The sequence below is a fragment of the Sphaerodactylus townsendi genome, linkage group LG11 (genome assembly GCF_021028975.2).
Source record: "Sphaerodactylus townsendi isolate TG3544 linkage group LG11, MPM_Stown_v2.3, whole genome shotgun sequence".
Lineage (NCBI taxonomy): Eukaryota > Metazoa > Chordata > Lepidosauria > Squamata > Sphaerodactylidae > Sphaerodactylus > Sphaerodactylus townsendi.
The window spans coordinates 25,705,018-25,722,559 of NC_059435.1; the positions used below are offsets into that span (position 1 = coordinate 25,705,018).

At 39.7% G+C, this 17,542-nt stretch overlaps 1 protein-coding gene across 33 annotated transcripts in view; it reads left to right on the forward strand.

Annotated features, from left to right (window-relative positions):
* Window positions 1-9,455: 9,455 nt before the first annotated feature.
* The window catches only part of CLASP2 (cytoplasmic linker associated protein 2), a 140,642-nt gene continuing 132,555 nt past the window's right edge, over window positions 9,456-17,542 (forward strand). For 16 of the 33 annotated variants that reach the window (XM_048511080.1, XM_048511086.1, XM_048511103.1 and 13 more), the window contains exon 1: window positions 9,458-10,533. In XM_048511080.1, the coding sequence (XP_048367037.1) occupies window positions 10,339-10,533 (195 nt within the window). In that variant the 5' untranslated portion in view covers window positions 9,458-10,338. Of the gene's footprint in view, window positions 10,534-17,542 lie in introns of all 33 variants that reach the window. The other 17 variants (XM_048511073.1, XM_048511081.1, XM_048511076.1 and 14 more) reach the window with 3 other exon arrangements.

The following is a 17,542-nucleotide window of genomic DNA, read 5'->3' on the forward strand; positions in this document are numbered from 1 at the left end:
TTGGTTCTTTCCAAAGTAACAGTAGGGTAATGCTTCCATGATGTAAAATATCACAAAGTGAACAAGCTTTTGGATCTACCAGACCTCCTAATTGGAATTAAAGTTAAACTTTCAAAAAAAGGGGGGGAAGCCAATGTTAATTTTCTGATTGATATACATGCTTCTATATTGTCTTTGTGCTATTATACACATTTACAGTTCAAAGTAGCTCCTACTATATGACACCCACAAAACTCACATGAAAGGGGACTGAATGGGAAGAGAAGAATCAAAACTGAGCACTCACAGTTCCCCGACAAAAAGCCCAAGTCTGCAAAGGAAGAGCAGTGGCTCGAAGCAAGTGTTAGACAGAATTTATTAGATTAAACAGTTTTGATGTGCATGTTGTTTCTTGAAATTAAATCTGAAGAACAGTTCTGGAAAACTCAGAAACCTGTTCTTTACTTTGTGGTGTTTTAGATGACTCTAAAAAAAGGGGAGGTTGCTACTGTTGCTTTGGGGGATTACAAGTGTGGCCAATAAATCTAGGAGCCATTTCAATTACTATTATCTCTCCATGAATTCTTGTGCTCCAGTGTAGAAAGTCTAATGCATTTTTTAAAAAAAAATTCAGAAAGTTTAGTTTGAGTTTAATATGCAATATTAGTGAACCCACAGTATATGTTTAATAAACTATATTAATAAACCTGCTATGTCAAAATTAAGAATTCTGTTATAAATATATGGGTTACAACAGTGGATTCATCCAGACTGCTTGGCCCATTAGTCTATCCACAAATAACCTTTCTGTGTACGATTGCACAGGAATTCAGTTTCTCTTGGTACTTTATTATTTGCTTTCCTTGCATCATATTTCCATTATAAAGATAAATAGCATTCTAATTTTCTTTAGTAAAGCTTGTCTTGCTTTTTCAAACAGTGTGAGTTTACTGTCCAAGCCCAGAAGCACTTGGTTGTGTTATAATTTGCTGCTACAGTTTGTCATTGCTGTCCCCAGTCTTCTATACTTTTGAGTACTCATTTTACTGACCTCGGAAGATCAGAAGGCTGAGTTAACCTTGAGACAGCTACCTGAACCTATTTCCATCAGATTGAACTCAAGTTGTGAGCAGATCTTCAACTGCAGTAACGCAGTTTACTATTCTGCGCCATGAGACTTCCTACATTTCTATTATATTTTCAAAATAAATCCCAATGGTTTCAGTGGGAAAATTAAGCACATGCATAAGAGCAATCCTACACATATATACTTAGCACCATAATATTCACTTATTTGGTTTTTTTGAAAATGCTTACAAAAGAAAAGGATCAAAAGAATAAAAAGTACACTTAACATAAGGACTCCCAATTTCATCTACATCAAGTGTGCACAGTAAAAAATTAATTCTGCTTGCTCTTTAATCACATACTTAAAATTCCAACTTAATAACCCCTACTGATAATTAGAATATTTTTTCTGCTAAATCTTATGATTACAATTCACTAATCTTCAAAACCACTAATCATAATTTTACTTTTTTCTGTTTTACCCAAGTAATCTATCAACGGGTTCTAATTGTTCCAAAAATTTCCTAAACTCCTTTCTTTAAGTAACAAAGTGAGATTAGCAATCTCTGACAACATAATATTTACTTCTGAGTAAAATATGTATAAAACTGGGCTGCAATCTCCCTCATTGAAATCAACTGGACAAAAATTGCTTGACTTTGGCTAGATCATGAGAAGACCTCTGGGGCTGCACTTTATTTATAGGGAACAAAGATCAAACTCTATAACATTCCTAAATTAGGCTATAACAAGCTTTTTTTTTTCCATACTGAGACCTGAGCTGTTCCTGTTCTCTCCCTGAGGCAAAACTCAACTTCTTGATCTTCTCCTGTGTTCCCTCCAATATCTCATCCACCTTCTCAAAGGTGACTGGATGCTGGAGCAGAACTCCTGTGGGCACATCTGAGCGACTGATTTTCCCTTCAAGGGCAGGAGAGCCTCCTGTCCGTCACCGGATCTGAAAATAAAAACTTATTATTTTAATGGTACTCGCATTTTAATGTCCTTGACAAAATGGCCACATTTATTTCTCAAATAACGCCACTGAAAACACAGCAGGTATTAATCTTCCCGAAGTGTTTAAACTGTATCAGTTCGGAACAGTTCATTCAAAGCGGGGAAAACTGTTTCTGCTTTGTGAGCAATTACATTCCCCATTTGTAAAACATCACACTGCTTTAATAAACAGTTTGATTTCACAGGAGGCAGGTTAAGGCTCCTACGTCAATCAGAACAGGGTATATTAGGACATGCCATTGGGAATGTGCCCTTATAATTACAGTGTTGCATAAACAGTTTACAATACAACCTCTGCTTAAAGTACTTCAGGCATGTTTTAAAGGAAATGGCAGGATTTAATTAGCATCAGCAACTACCTGTATTCCGTACAAAAAAATGTAATTGTTTTTTGCCAATTAAAATCGAACTGGTCCCAGCATTTATTACTGTATCCTCACTCACACTAAAAATAAAATATATAAATAGAATTAGCTCCCTCCGCTCAAAATAATGTAAAAGAGTAGCTATCCACACTCTCAGCTTCTAGGGATGGCTAATTGCAGGTAAGCCCTAATCCAATCAGAATTGCTTATTTCCAAATAAGAGTGCACACAATTGCAGATTATATCCTAGTAAACATGCATAGCCCTGCCCAGGATGGCCAAGGCTAGCCCAGCCTAAGTAGATCTTGGAAGTTAAGCAAGGTCGGTCTTAGTTAGTGTTTGGATGGGATGCCAACATGGAATTCCAGGGATGCTATGTGCAAAGAAAGGCAATGGCAAACCACCTCTGTTACCCTCTTGCCTTGACAACTACAGCTGTAACTTGTGAGCACTTTACACACACACAGGATTTGGACTTCGTATCTGTTAATCATGATGGTAATTACAAGCAAGCCTCTAGTAACATTGAACGCAAGACTGTAAGATACAAGCTCATAGCTGCTTAAAGGTGAGTAACATAACCTTATTGAATGCTGGGATGGAGGGCGGGAGAGAGATTGTGAACTGAAATGGGCTTACGTGGAGCCATGATATAACTGCAATCTAGCTGCCCAGTAATGATTGGCTACTCTAAATGTTTGAGCCAGTTATCTAGCCTCTCAGTTGTTGAAGGTTATGAGTGAGATAAGGTTGAGACCTGCAGCTTCTCAACTATGCATTCCCTGAAAGGAAGGCTTTGTGTGTGAAGGGACTTTGGTGTCAGGGGCTGATGGAAATCGTAATCCATGAACATTTGAAGGGCTAGAGTTGGACACCCCTTATACAGGCCATAATCCTTTCACTATTGCATTCACCATCTTTCTCTGCCTTCAGACTGACTTCCAGAAAATCTTATTGGCTCTTAAGTGGTATAGTTTTCTATTGGTTTGATTATACTTATGGTATTTTATTTGTGACATGCTTTTAGAAAGCTGTATGTATATGTCCAGATGTCCTATCCCCCCCCCCCCCAATATTCCTTTATGGTGACATTTCTAGCCATTTGAAAATGTAATTAAATTGTTCTTCAACCATTGGAACCATCTTTAAAAGGGTATTATTGTTTCCTTACTAGATGAACTGTCTAAGAGGTTACGACTTTGCAAGATCAGGCACAGCTGCCTTTTGAATGAAATGGCTGATTGTCAAAAATGGCTATCTGTGACTTATGGGAAGAGTGTGTCAGGCTTATGAGTCAAACTAGTTTGAAACATGATGTGAGATTCTGTTGTTAATGAGTGATTTGGTAGTCTTGGAGTAATTTTTCCATACCCAACTGAAAAAAAGAAACTATTGTCTCTCAGCCCTAACCAAAATATTTTCCTGTGTTTCTCATACATTTTAGAACATGATACTACATGTAGTAGTTGTTAATGTTCTAGCACAGCTTGGGTGTGTGCAGAACAAACAGGTTTAGTATGAATTTCTGGTTAGAAATATATGTTATGGAGATCATCTTAGTTAAATTCCATGCCTCAGTAGTGCTGTCATTTTATGTAGTCCCAGAATCTATTTACTATCAACACTGACAGAGATATTTACCTTGCATACACAAAATACTTTTAAAATCATACACAGATCTGCTGATTTTATCAAATGAAAAATTAATGACAGAGACACAGAGAATATAATTGTGTCTTTATTGGATGACCTGTTCTAAAAATATATTGCAGAGATTTTACAAAAATATTGCAGAAAATATTTTCAATGAGACATACTGGGATATTCAGGCTCAGTTCAGTGCTGGAAATGAAGACATCGTTGATGGGAATCCTAATTATCTACTTTTGTACCAGTTCACAGGACAATGGCCAAAGCAGACAAAAAATGAGAAAGAAAACATTAAGAAATCATTCTAAGTCCAGACAGCTAATACTGATATATCCTTCCTGAATGAGGTGTCAGAGCATTGTCAAACAGGTGCTTGGTCAGCAAAATCTAGTTGACAGTTATCACATGACCTAGCCTCATTCTTAGCTTAATTGATGCTGCATTATGATTGGGCAGTATAATGTATATAAGGCTGAACTGTACATAGCTCTGGGAGACACTTGTCTTCGCACTGCCTGGCAGAGCACTTTGTCTGTGAAGTGGGACCGCTTCTGTGAAGCTGAGCTGCTGTGTGCGTTTGAGTTCCTACTGTGTTCCAGTGAGTTGTACAAACTCTGCTACCCGGGGTTTTACCCCATCCTTCACATGGGGTTCTTCATAATTTCTCAGTTTGGTTATAATCTGTTTCCCAGAACATGCAGGTATAAAATTAGGGAAATCCCCTGCTTTTAAAAAATGATACAAATAAATCATTTTCCCATATTGGGGGGGAGGGGCGGAACCATACAACTTTTTAATTAAACTCTTTTGAATTATCTTGAAGACAATCCTCCTTCATGGGGAGAGACATTCATGTGAAATGCTGCTGCTAATCTGACTAGAAGTGTTGACCTTGATGAATCAGTGGTATGTAAAAGGCTGCTCCATGTGCTCAAAATGATCTTCCAAATGGGGAAAAATCACTGCCCAGTAACAGAAGTTCACAGTGATATTTCTGGAGCCACCAGTGGTGCATACAAATAGTGTGTGGGTGTTAAAGTCAAAACCACTGAACAGTATAATGTGACTATGTGAACCATCAACCAAGAGAAAAACACTATAGTACAGGCTACAATGAAATATATGTTTGCAACTAGTATAATAAACAAGTGCAACAATTTAATGCGACTAAAAATAAATTAAAATGCAGCCAATCAAGCACAGACTACATCACACACAAAAGAATAAACACAGTATAGAAATGTCTTCCTGAGACTTCAAAAACCACACATATGGATTCCAATCAAGCTCATCTCCAGATTGGAAAGATAGACAAGGCAGGTTTTCCGTTACTTTTGGCTGCGCTTCTGCCCAGATGTATCAGGTCATTTTGATACTTTGCTGATGGGCTTTAAGCTTGCAAAGAGTGATCCTCACAATTCATTTGGGCAAGACAGCGACTTGCGCTTTTGGCTGAAGAAGTGGTAGCTTATCCCACAAAACAGAAAATAATTACCTGTAGTATGTTAAAGTGCCGTCAAATCACTTCCAACTTATGGCAACCCTATGAATGAATGACGTCCAAAATGTCCTATTAACCGCCATGCTGAGCCCATGCAAACTGAGGGGTGTGGCTTCCTTTATACTGACCATCCATCTCAGTCTTCCTTTTTTCTTCCTGCCTTCAGTTTTTTCCTAGCATTAGATTAGCACATTGAACAATGAGTTACATATTACAGGAACTGCAAATCTGACTACCTCTTTTGAATTCCTCATGCATATACATTTCTATTTTAAATTCAGTCAAGTGCAAAAATTCCTCCTCTTCCTTATCCTCCAATTTAACACTCATTAAGTCTTTTTACCTTTTTCAAGATGGATGGTCATTTGCTGGAAAACGCTGATTGGGTGTGGGAATAAGAACATAATTCAAATGATGCTCTTATTCCCACACCCATATATAGAGAGAGAACAGAAGAGACAGATTCTCAGTTGCTTTTTACATATGCATTTACTAACTATAAAGGAAGGGTTACATGGAGATCAAATAAGAAATCCTTTTTTTCCTGTTACAGATCTACATTACTGTATGTTTAGTTACATCTTGGTACCTATCTGCTGTCTCATGGTGCTGGTGACACATGTCTGTTCAAACAAAGAAACAGAGTTAACTTCATAACTTCAGATGTACATGCCCACTAACATGTAAGCAATGTCCATCTGACTGACCAGTAGCTAATCAATAGATAAGGTCATAAACAGTGACTTTAGCATCTTGTTTACATATGAACAGTTAACCCTTTTATAACTGAGTTGTGACAGACACTTGCAAAATCCCAACAAAAAGGCCATGGGTGCACATGGAGTATCAAAAAGGAAGGATTCCAGGGCAGCTAAAAGATAACCAAACAAGAAAATTATCCCCATTGACATTTGGGAAGTAATGTATATAACTATTTAAGCTATTTTATAGGAGAGAGTGGATGGACTCCCTTAGTGGCTGACCCAATCATGCAAAAGCTGAGAAGGTTTGGTCAGGGATGAAATAATGGTCATTTATACATGCAGTGTTTATATCGTGGCTGTGTGCTTCACAGTGGGTTTTTCCCATGGTTTTCTGTTTCAACGGGTTTCTTCCGCTTCAAAGTGAACAGTGCCAAGCCGAAAGTACATTATTCTGCATGTGTGGAAGGGCCAGTGTGCCTGCTAAGAAGAGCTCACCTTGCACTACAAGTATTGTGAATTCCAACATTCAGCTCAATTAACGGACTTTTATTTCATTTATTATATGTTTAGGCCACCCTTCCCCTTTTGGACTCAAAGCAGCTTCCAACATTTCATAAAATAGAATAATAATATAAATAACCATAAGACATCAGTTTCAACCATACCAGTATTATAACACAATAATTGGGTTTTGTATGACTTCTTGGATTGTAATTAATTTGCATCTATAATGTGTATACTACAAACTCCATATGTTTCTTGTTACATCAAGCTTATCACTTAAAATATAGTCTTCGGCATTGTAAACTGCACCCGAGGATGATAGCGAGCACAGGAACACGCAGGGGCATCACTGCCCAACAGGGCGTAGTATTAAACAGTGAATGAGGGGGGTGGGGGTGGGGGAATCACTGGACCGGGATTGTCAAACAGAACACAAAGATCTGCAGAAAAACTAGGCAAACTATTGAAGAAAAGAACATCCCCATATAAAAAAGGCTAGAAATTATTTAATTACTGAGTTCTGCATTTAAGTAAGAAAAATCAAATGCATAATTATAGGTGGGGGACACTTGTCTTGAATGAAAAGGATCTAGGAGTCTAATGGCCCAATCCAGAGGTTGTGCAGGAATGCTGCCTCCAAAGGGCTTTCAGGCAGCACAGATGGAAACTAAGAACCTTCTGGCTGCCTGAAAGTCTTCTATAGGTCAAAAAGGGTGGTGTAAGTCTGACAAGGGCACTCCAAAGCCAAAAGCCCAGTGAAAGCTGATTAAGGTCCGCTCTGCCCCTCGGAGCCCATCCCCAGCCATGCCAGTGTCCGAGTTTAGGCCGGCACAGCTCTGTGGGGTGCGTGCTCTTCTGGGGCAGTCACTGTAAAGCTCCACAGTGCCTACTCACCTTCCTGTTTGACCTCCCCACTGGCGTAAGCACTGGTGGGGTGGGCAAATACACTGGCATGACCCCATGCCAACTCCAAGAGCTGATTCCACCACCACCCCCAGATTGGACTGTTAGTCAATCACAGACTGAACAAGAATCAGCAGTGTGATGCAGCAGCTAAAAAGGCAAGTGCAATTCTGGGCTGCATCAGCAAAAGTATAGTATCCAGCTCATGTGAAATGATGGTATTGCTTTACTTTGCTATGTTTGGACCATTTTTCAAATGCAGCACTCTAGATTTAATTCGACCCCTCAAAAAAGCCTCATCCCTACCTAATTTCAAGCTGATAATTAGATGGAATGCACTTTCCCAGCTCAGGAATCCTTGGAGCTGATGACACTTCCTGGTGCTCCTAGTTCTCATCTGCTTGTTTAAGTTTCTACACGTAAACAACCTGCTGAGTTTCAAAAAGTAAACTTCCATCTTTGGTAATCGTCAGCCTGAACAAGTGTTTGAAGAGAACAAGAAACTGCAGTTTCTTGATAGCGGATTGGACATTTACTTTAAATCCTACATGTGATTAGCTGTCAATAGTCTAAAACCAAGCAAATGTTCTCTCAGTCCCTTACCCTGACCTCCTCTCCTCAAGAACGAAAACATTTGCCAATTTCACAAGGCTTTTACAAAGACTTTAAGTGGGAAATGTCCACTAATCACTCTACACTCAGAAAATATTGCATAGTTGTTGGTTGTTACTATTACAACCAGAGCGTTTGTGTGTGTGATGATTTTTAAAGGCACTATAAGGTTCTGACCTTTGTGCCTATCTGCTAGGCTGGAGAAAGAGATAGTATCCATGTTGGCAGATGAATTAACAAACCCTTCTGTACTGACAAATTCCAACCACACCAAAGAAAACAACTGTGCAATTAAATAGCTTCCATTGAAACTAACGTGTCTTAAATCAAGTTCAGTCCTCCCAACACTCCATGCCCAAAAAACACAATATCCAACAAGCATGTGCCAGGCTAGGAGGAGCCTCTGCGTGCTCTTTTCAAAATTGGCCAACTAAAGATTGGTTCAATAAGTGCCTGAAAACAGGAGCTCCTTGAAAGAACTTTCGAAGAGGATCCAAACCAAACAACGCTATAAGTCTATGTCTGTATTTTCCATTTCTTTGTTTGGTTCACTGTTTGTTGTCTTTCATTGCCCGAAGATATATTCTATGGACACTGGACAGGCCTCGCAGTAAGCTCCCAGAATTGAACGCGCGCGCCCTCTTTTTCACGCGTAATTTGATTGGCGGAGGGAACATTGCGGCGCTTGAAGAAGCGCAATAGCTGTCGCTGAGCGCATGTTTCTTGTGTTGGGATATAGAGTTACACTTCCATTGTCTGGAGACAAGACTTCCTGTTTGGTTTTGATGCTATTTCCACCCGCTTCAGTAGAGAGGCGTTAACTTGGGACTGAGTTCTTTCGAGGAAACTGCGAGCACCAAAAAGTTTTCCTTGAGTGTTATCCCAGGATCTAGAAAACAATTCTACGCTAATAGTCCCCATCCGCGACAACCCCCCAATCGCCCCACGGATCAACCCCATGCCTCTCCCACCCTTCATGCCGCCTAAAGCGAAAAGCCCAGCCGGAAACTCGGGGCCGCTCTAGCATCACTCTATGATTACAGGGGACCTCTGAGCCGGATGCGGACTTCCCGAGGGCGGCAAGTGTCATTCCTAGTCTAAGGAAAGGGAGGCGGGTTGCAATGTCACGCATGCGCAGAGAGCGGGAGGGACTCACGGGGGGAGAGCCCCAGAAGCCCCGCCGTTGTGTTGCATGTCGCTGAGGCGTGTGCGCGGAAAGCGCGTGCGCGGCCGAAGCGAGGCGGGGCGTCCTGAGGGTGACTGACGCCCTTGGCTGTGTGGCCGGCTGGCTCGCGTTGAGGCGGACAGGACTCGCACGAGACTGCACGGCCGCCCTGAGGGGCAGAAGCGGCGCGGGCTGAGCAGCCTTTCCGCACCCGCTGTGGTCCTCCTCCGCTCCGCGCCCAGTCCGGGGCAGGCGCAGGGAGTATGAAAGTTCCGCCTCCTCTACCTCCGCTGCCGCACCGACACGGCTCCGGCCGCTTCCTGCTTCCCCTGCTCAGGAAGAGCGGCTGCTTCTGCCCGCTGCGGTGAGAGTCTCTGCGGGGCGGTCCGGTGAATGCAGGTGTCTGCCCAGCCTGTGCTGGGCGCCCTTCGCTTTTCCTCCCTTCCCCAGCTCAAGTGCCTGGCAGTTCCAGCGATCAAGACTCGGTTAACTGGGCGAAGTAGCAGCGACAACGCGCACATCGGCCTCCCAAGGAGCCTTACGGGATTCCCCTTTCCTCCTTCCCAGCAATCACTGAAGACTTTTTTAAAAAAAATACTTTAAGATGACTTAATTCCCTCCTCCCTCAGATACTTCTTTTACATTTTTGCAGAATTATTTTTATTTTTCCGGGGGAAAGCAGCTGAGAGTGTTCCTTTCTTCCTGCTGCTGGGCGAGAGACTTCTTGGAGGTGAAGAGAAGGAGAACTTTCCTGCAGACCGGAATCAGTTTGCAATTGGGGATTTCTCGGTGGGGACGTTTCCGAGTGGCTGGGGACGCATCGCCCCCCCCCCCCTTCTCCATTTGCAGTGAACGTGCAGATAATCGACGATGGAGCTGGGCAGGATGGATTATTTCTGTGATCAGGTGCAGCAGAAAGATGTGGCCCGCAGGATGCAGGTCGGCCAAGAATTTCTGGAGTACTTGAATGATCCAGATGTGTCCTCTGACGTCCAGCAGGATCAGCAGCGCCTTGATAAAGTGATTGACGAATTAACGGGATGGGTTAACTCTAGCAATTATAAGGTAAGACGAAAGCCTGATTCTGTACACATTGGGGGTGGAGGGTGGAGGGCGGGGCGGGGGGGGGGGAGAGAACCGCTCAGTGTTCGGGATGTGGCCTTGGTTTGTGTTCCTCTAGTATTCCCCCCCTTTTTTTTTTTACAGAACCTTCTGCAGGAGAAAAACATGTTAGTTTAAATACTTCCTTTTTTTACAAAAATATACTTGTGTAGCTTGTAATATGTGCTTTTGGGCACCTGTTTTTTGTATGCTACCAAAGAGGTTGTAAGAAGAGGAGGATATGAATATAAAATCTACGCTCTATTGCATACAAATTCCTATCCATGTATACTTGCTTAAAACTAGATCCCTTTTAACTTAGTGGACCTTACATTTGAATAAATATGCTTAGGATCAGCTGAAAGTTAGCTCAAATTAATTGCATTTTTGATACTTTTTAGTCTTGTTTTTGGGTTTTAAAAGTAAGTGGATTGTTTTGTGAATAGTTCTTTGAGTACTTTGTTAACCCTCTTAAATCCTAAAACATGTCTTCTTACAGCCCTACTCAAGTCTTTTCATTGTAGCCTACATTCCAGAAAATGTTCTCAGGTTTGCATTGTAATCATCCCAGTAGGAGAGTATTTTGTGATTTTCTTACGTGAGCACAGTTCTGATCATGGGCTTTCAGAAAATTCATAATGGCTCATGCTTTAAATTGTCAAGACTTGGCTTGGCTGACAATCAAGAAAAAAGCAGTTAAGCTCTCAAGATGTAAAACAATATGAATAAAAATGTGTTTATCTTTCTAAACTTCAGAGATTGTAGTAGAACTTATGAGGATGTAGTTATATTGCTGGTGACAGGCTTGCCTGCTATAATAGGTATTCTGCGGTATGTTAACGGCAGCTAGTTTAACTCCTGTCATCTGGTGGCAGTAGTGCTCCGTAATGCAACATGCAGATGTGTCAATTTGCTGAGTGCCTTGGGATTAATTTGTGCCTACACACTGCGTGACCCATAGTCACGCCCTCACATAATGAATATGCATTCTTTTTTAAAGCAGTTTGTAGCATCTCTTACTAATGATTAGCCTAGTGATACTACAGATGCTGAAATAATTTGATGGAGATGACATACTGTTTAACCATGACCGTCTCTAGTGTGTTCCACAATTTTTCAATGAAGTATTCCTATAGCAAGTGTATATATTTCTTTTTTTTTTTGGTCATTTATACTTCTTGTATCTGTTATTTAATGTTACTAATCAGAGGGTCTCTGAAAGGTCAATAGCTACTATAATAACAACCTCTTAAGATTTAGATAGGACAGAAAAAAGTTTAGTGGGAAGGCAGACTCTAGAAAAAAATGTGTTGATAGTAAAAAGAAAGGCAAAGACTAGTTAAATATTTTGGAAGAACTAGAATCAGATTCTGAATATGATGGTACAAACGTTTTGGATATTGCCCAATAGTTTGGTTTTGAGTTGTGATAAGTTATTAGTGTTTAATATTTCTAAAAACAAATATATACAGATGATAAACCTTCAGTAGTCAACTGTATATCTTAGCAATAGAGCTAATATGTTACTTTTTCTTTGTACAATAGTTGAATCAAATATTTAATCTAATCACAACTAGAGTATTAAATGGAATTAATTGTCGGTATTGTAACATGAAAATATAATTTCTGTGCTTCTGGAGAACAGGTTTGTTTCCCCATTCCTCCACATGAACCCTTGGGCCAGTCACAATTTGTTCAGAACTTTCTCAGCCCCATCTACCTCACAAGGTGTCTGTTGTGGGGAGGAAAAGGGAAGGTGATTGGGAGATGCTTCGAGTCTCTTTAAAGGTGGAGAAAAGCAGGGTATAAAATCAACCCTTATTTGTGTGAATTTTTTTGCTGCTGTGTTTTTTAATGGTTCTATGGCAGGTACCAGAAGTAGTGGCATACGAATAGTTGAAGTGTACGTACATGCATGCATGCAGTGGAGGCAATATGTTTTTCAGAAAAGGGAGGAAAAATTATTTCTGCGGTGGTAAAATCAAGTTATTTGCCCAGTAAAAACCATCTGATAAATCTTATGTTAAGGCTGAACTTTCTTTGCACAGTCAGAGATGACAACTTTTAAATGGTTTTAATATGACTTGTACCGAGCTGGAGAAATTCCAGGCATCTGACTGCACAGGTCATTAAAAGTTTCTTAAGAATATTATTGTTCTTGTTATGAATTCTTTTAGATATGGTATAAAGATTAAAATAGACAAGTTCCTTCCAATTGGCTTATAGTTTAAAAGAGTTTGCAGTAGCTTATTTATATTAATTTAAATGGTTACTATTTCCTTTATTCTCCCATCTCAAGGCAGATTACAAAGAAAGTTTAGTCAGTAAAGTTGCTATCCAGCCAAGTAAGTGCTATCCACAACAATATGGTCTGATCTTTACTTAAATGCCTGCTTAGTAACTTGGCCTTGTGCAGCATCTGTAAGTACAACCCGGGGGATGGCCACTTTATATCATGAAGGAGGCCATCCTAGAATGCAGGTACCACCATGAAAAAAAGCTTATGCATAGACAGACACTAATTTGATAAACTATCCATGATGCTTGCTGAATATTTTCATCTTAGACAACTGAAAATCTGTATAAGAGAAGTGTCATCAGGTCCTTATTTTGAAAGTAGTGAAGATTCCATTAATTTGATTTTGTGTGTAATAATAAGTATTAATTAGGCTAGTCCTTTAAACTCTTACATTGGTTAAACGTTTGAGTGCAGATACTTCAAAACAGCTTATATGTTTATAAATACACACTCTGCCTGTGACATTCATAATGAAACGTAAAATGCTGAAGGATCCATTCCACGTTGATTGAATATTGACTAGCAACATATGTTCGAAATGTTGTTGTGATCATTTTGAGTGCAGTAGTGAGACTCTGACCCCTTCTGCATATGCAGAATAATTCATTTGCAGTGCACTTTGCAGCTGGACTTTACTGTTTGGAATAGCAAAATCACTTGCAAACAATTGCGAAAGTGGATTGAAAGTGCATTATTCTGCATGTGCGGAAGGGGCCAGAAAGTGTGAATGAATTTATTTTTATATAGCCATAGACCATTATAAAACCATTAACATAAGGCAGAAAGTAATAAAAGCTTAATTTTTCTTAAAATCAGGGCTGTTATAATGGTTACATTGTAATCACATTTCAATTCCATGATTTTCTATCAGTGTTTCATAGAAGCAACCAAGAATCTAATGAAACCTTAAAAGGTAACAGATTGATTATATAGGCAGGGTAGACTTCATTTAGATTTATTTAAATCACTTTAAATAACTTCATTTAGATTTATTTAAATCACTTGATTTAAATCGCTGTTTTCTACATAAAGAGTCAGTTTCATTCAGGCTACCAAGCCTTGTGTTTCTGTATTTTGCATACAGACCAGTGTTACCCATACTTAGAGGAACTTTATTAAAATATTCACAAACTGGGTCTCTTTTACAGCCCGCTGCCATTTTATGAAGAGCAGGCATGTTGTCTCTGCAGATGCAGATTTACAGTTTAGACAACAGCAGAACTAAGTGTCTGTGATAATATCCTGTAGATGGAAAAACTGCCCAAAACCATCTGATTGAAACCTCTGGAAAAGTATGACACTGTGAATGGATTAATGGAATTCATTTACCAAAAAAAATTAAACATTGCCTGAACATGCAGTCTCATGCTACATAATTAAAATTTAATTCTTATTTCATGATGAATCACTTTTGGACTATAAATGTATCTTAAGTTGAAAACAATTTAAATTGATTTTTTCCTCAAGGAACATTTTATTTTTAACAAATCTGATTTAAATTTTAAAAATCCAATTAAATTTAAATTTTAAAAATCCAATTTTTTGGTTTTTTTAAAAAAAATTATTGATTTTTATTCATTATTTTTAAGCTTTTGTGATGAGAATTCTGTGTCAAATGGATGAACAGTTCTCTTCCATTGGCAACCATAATGTGTCAAGAAAAGGAGGAAAACTATAAACAGAAAACCCACCAGAACCAGTTGAATCCGGCCATGAAAGCCTTCGACAATACTTTGTAAACAGTATGGTCAACACACCAAGGAAAGCAATGCTTTTCTATGCCTTATCAATTGAAGATTTAAAAAGTGACAGTTTACAACCATGGTTATTGGCAGTAATAACCTAGGTGTCTATGCTAATTTTTCAGTGATACTGGAGAAGACATCTCTTGCCTCAATTAAGCTGTAAAACAGTAGAATTGAGTCTGCTAGTGAACTCTAATATAGCAAGATCATTGTGAAGTCTCATTCTAAGTTATTTTATTGGTGACTTCCAAGACAGCTGTAAAGTATTCTGGAATATTAACTTTCTCACTCATTTCTGAACATTGCCATTATATACCAGGTTTGTTTATCTTACATGTACCGCAGAAGGGCATAATTGTTAGGCTCTGGCATATGTCCCAAGGAAGGATGAACAAGTGAATGGGCCCTTGAGGGAAGGGCTAGACATATAAGAGCCTTCAAAACTGTTTCCTGAGTGGATCCGGGCACAGAGTTGCTTCAGGGCACAGTCCCTGGATTTTTGTGTTTCAGCTGCTCCATTATTGTTTGCTAGCGGCTGATGTAGATTAACGTTTCAATTAGTGGGCTGATTATTTTATTTACAACATTCTTTCTGCCCAGTCAGGGCCACCAAGGCAGTTAACTATTAAAACAGCATACCAAAATACATTATAAGATGACACTAAAATTAACTTCATAGGATTGCATAGTCATGACTATGTAAGTAATGATGGGTCTGACATCTTTCAAGCCCTAGGAGAGACTTTAATCAATAAATTGGACTGGCTTTAGGTGATTGCTGTACTTTTTATTTTTTATTTTTGGCCTATTCTGTATTAAAGTGTTCATCCAATGACTTGAGACCCTCAAGTGGTTTGTGGAGCCCCACCTGCTAGGTCATGGATCCCAGGCATAGAACTATCTTTTTTACTGTCATTTGGAAAGATCTGCTGTTGGTTCACATGCATAAAGAGAAGGGCTGCTACATCTTCTGCTCCTTTTCACACATGGTCAGAGGAGCTGCAGGTCACTTTTTTCCCACAAACTCCCTTTTTTTGAAAAAGCTCCTGTAATGGGCAGTAGGCTGCCCTGCCCTCGAAGGGGAAATCAGCCACTCAGATGAGCCCATAGGAGTGCTGCTTTCAGAAGGAGGAGCGATTGAAGGTAACACTGGAGAAGAACATGAGTTCTGTCTCAGGGAGAGAGCAGGGACAACTCAGATCTGGCCCAGGAAAAAGAGCACACAGAGTCAAGGTTAGCTCTGCCTGGTAGTGTGGCAGAGTGGTTCAGCTCTATCTCTGGGAGAGAAGAGAGCGCTTGATAGGCCTGTCTGTGGTGATGAGCAGACTTTGTACGATTTAGTGTTACTGCGGGAAAGGGGCAGGCTGGTGTGGGCGGAATCCTGTGTATGAGAGAGGATCCAACCTAGTGGCTAGTCAATAAAAGTTTCTTTGTGCTTGAAAGCATCGTAGAAAAGTCCAGCTACTCTGTGAAGTCATGATCAGTTTAAAATTTTCTTCCTGAGCCAGGTTTCTACTTTGCCAACCTGGAGACTTGTGCTGCTGGTTTGTTCCTTTAAAACTAACCTGTCTGTCTATAAACAAACAAATAAATAAATCTTCTTAGTTGCTTATATAGTAATCCAACCTCAGTGATCTCAATAATCTCCTTGTGCACCAGAAAACTTGCCTCACAGTAATGAACCCAAAGCCTATACACTGGCTGCCTGTAGAACACCTGGAAACTGGGGGAAAGGTTTATAGTTCAAAACAAACCTAGATCCCAGAAATCCCAGGAGGCTGTGTAGGAACAAAAAGGCATATGACATCCTTGCCCTTTCTCTTTTCCCCTGTCCTCTTTTCACCACCTGGTCCACCAATGCTTCTATCATGGACATCCTCTACCTACTAGCAAATCACACCCCTGATTTCTCCTTTTATTTTCATGTGACTGTCACATGCTTGCAACTTGGCAGGTCCAAAATTGCCATCTGGATCTTGGTGTTTGGGAAGGTTGAAGATCAATATTGTAGCAGGCTGCTACTCTGCTGTGCACAAAGATCTGTTTGTTCAGTACTTTTGATATGAATTGTAGTTTTGATAATGCCTGATATAACTTTTCAGATATGAATTTGTCCGAAGAACTGAAACACGTGCAGCTGTATTGTATTGCTTTGCTATAGTTGATGGATGGTGCAGTTTGCTCTCTGTAGTGACTGGAGTTATGTAAATATAAGTAATTAAACAGTGCTCATAAAGTGTTGGCACAGTTTTACCATTGTGTTTATTAAGCAAATGTAATGTTGCATATCACTTAGGCCCCAATGGTGTAGGCCCGCCTTGACAATTTTTTTTGCCTCCAGTAGCCAGCTCAAAAATTTAGGAGCTAGACTTTCACTCATCAGTTTCATGTATTAACTACCATATTTTCAAATTATTTCTTCCACAAAACCTAATCCTAACCTCTTCACACTTTCTCATAATTTTATTGAAGGTGTGACAAAAGTGTGGAATATAAATAAATACAGGAATGCAACTGCTTATCATCTGTACAACAGAAAACTAATCCTAGCTTAACTGTTCCCTGATTTCTGAGGATTCCATTATTGCTTCAAAAGTGCCATATAATTGAATATTGGGGCCAGTATAGAAAACAACAGGTTAATAAATTATTTAATCCATCACTGTTGAATGTTGTAAAGCTGATGTATGAGCAATAACAAGAACTTCATGCACATGTATATTTATGCTGTACTACAAAAATATGCTAATATAAAAGGGTCAATAAGGATTGCAGTTCTCATTGAGAAACACTAATTGCCATGGTTACCTGAACCTTGGGATTTGTCAAGCCCTGCTCTAGGGAGGAGACTAAGAAAGGGAATTGGACAGATTCATTAAGTGATTGATCAGTCAGTGCTTGCTGGCTAGGTCTCTGGAAAGAAAACATG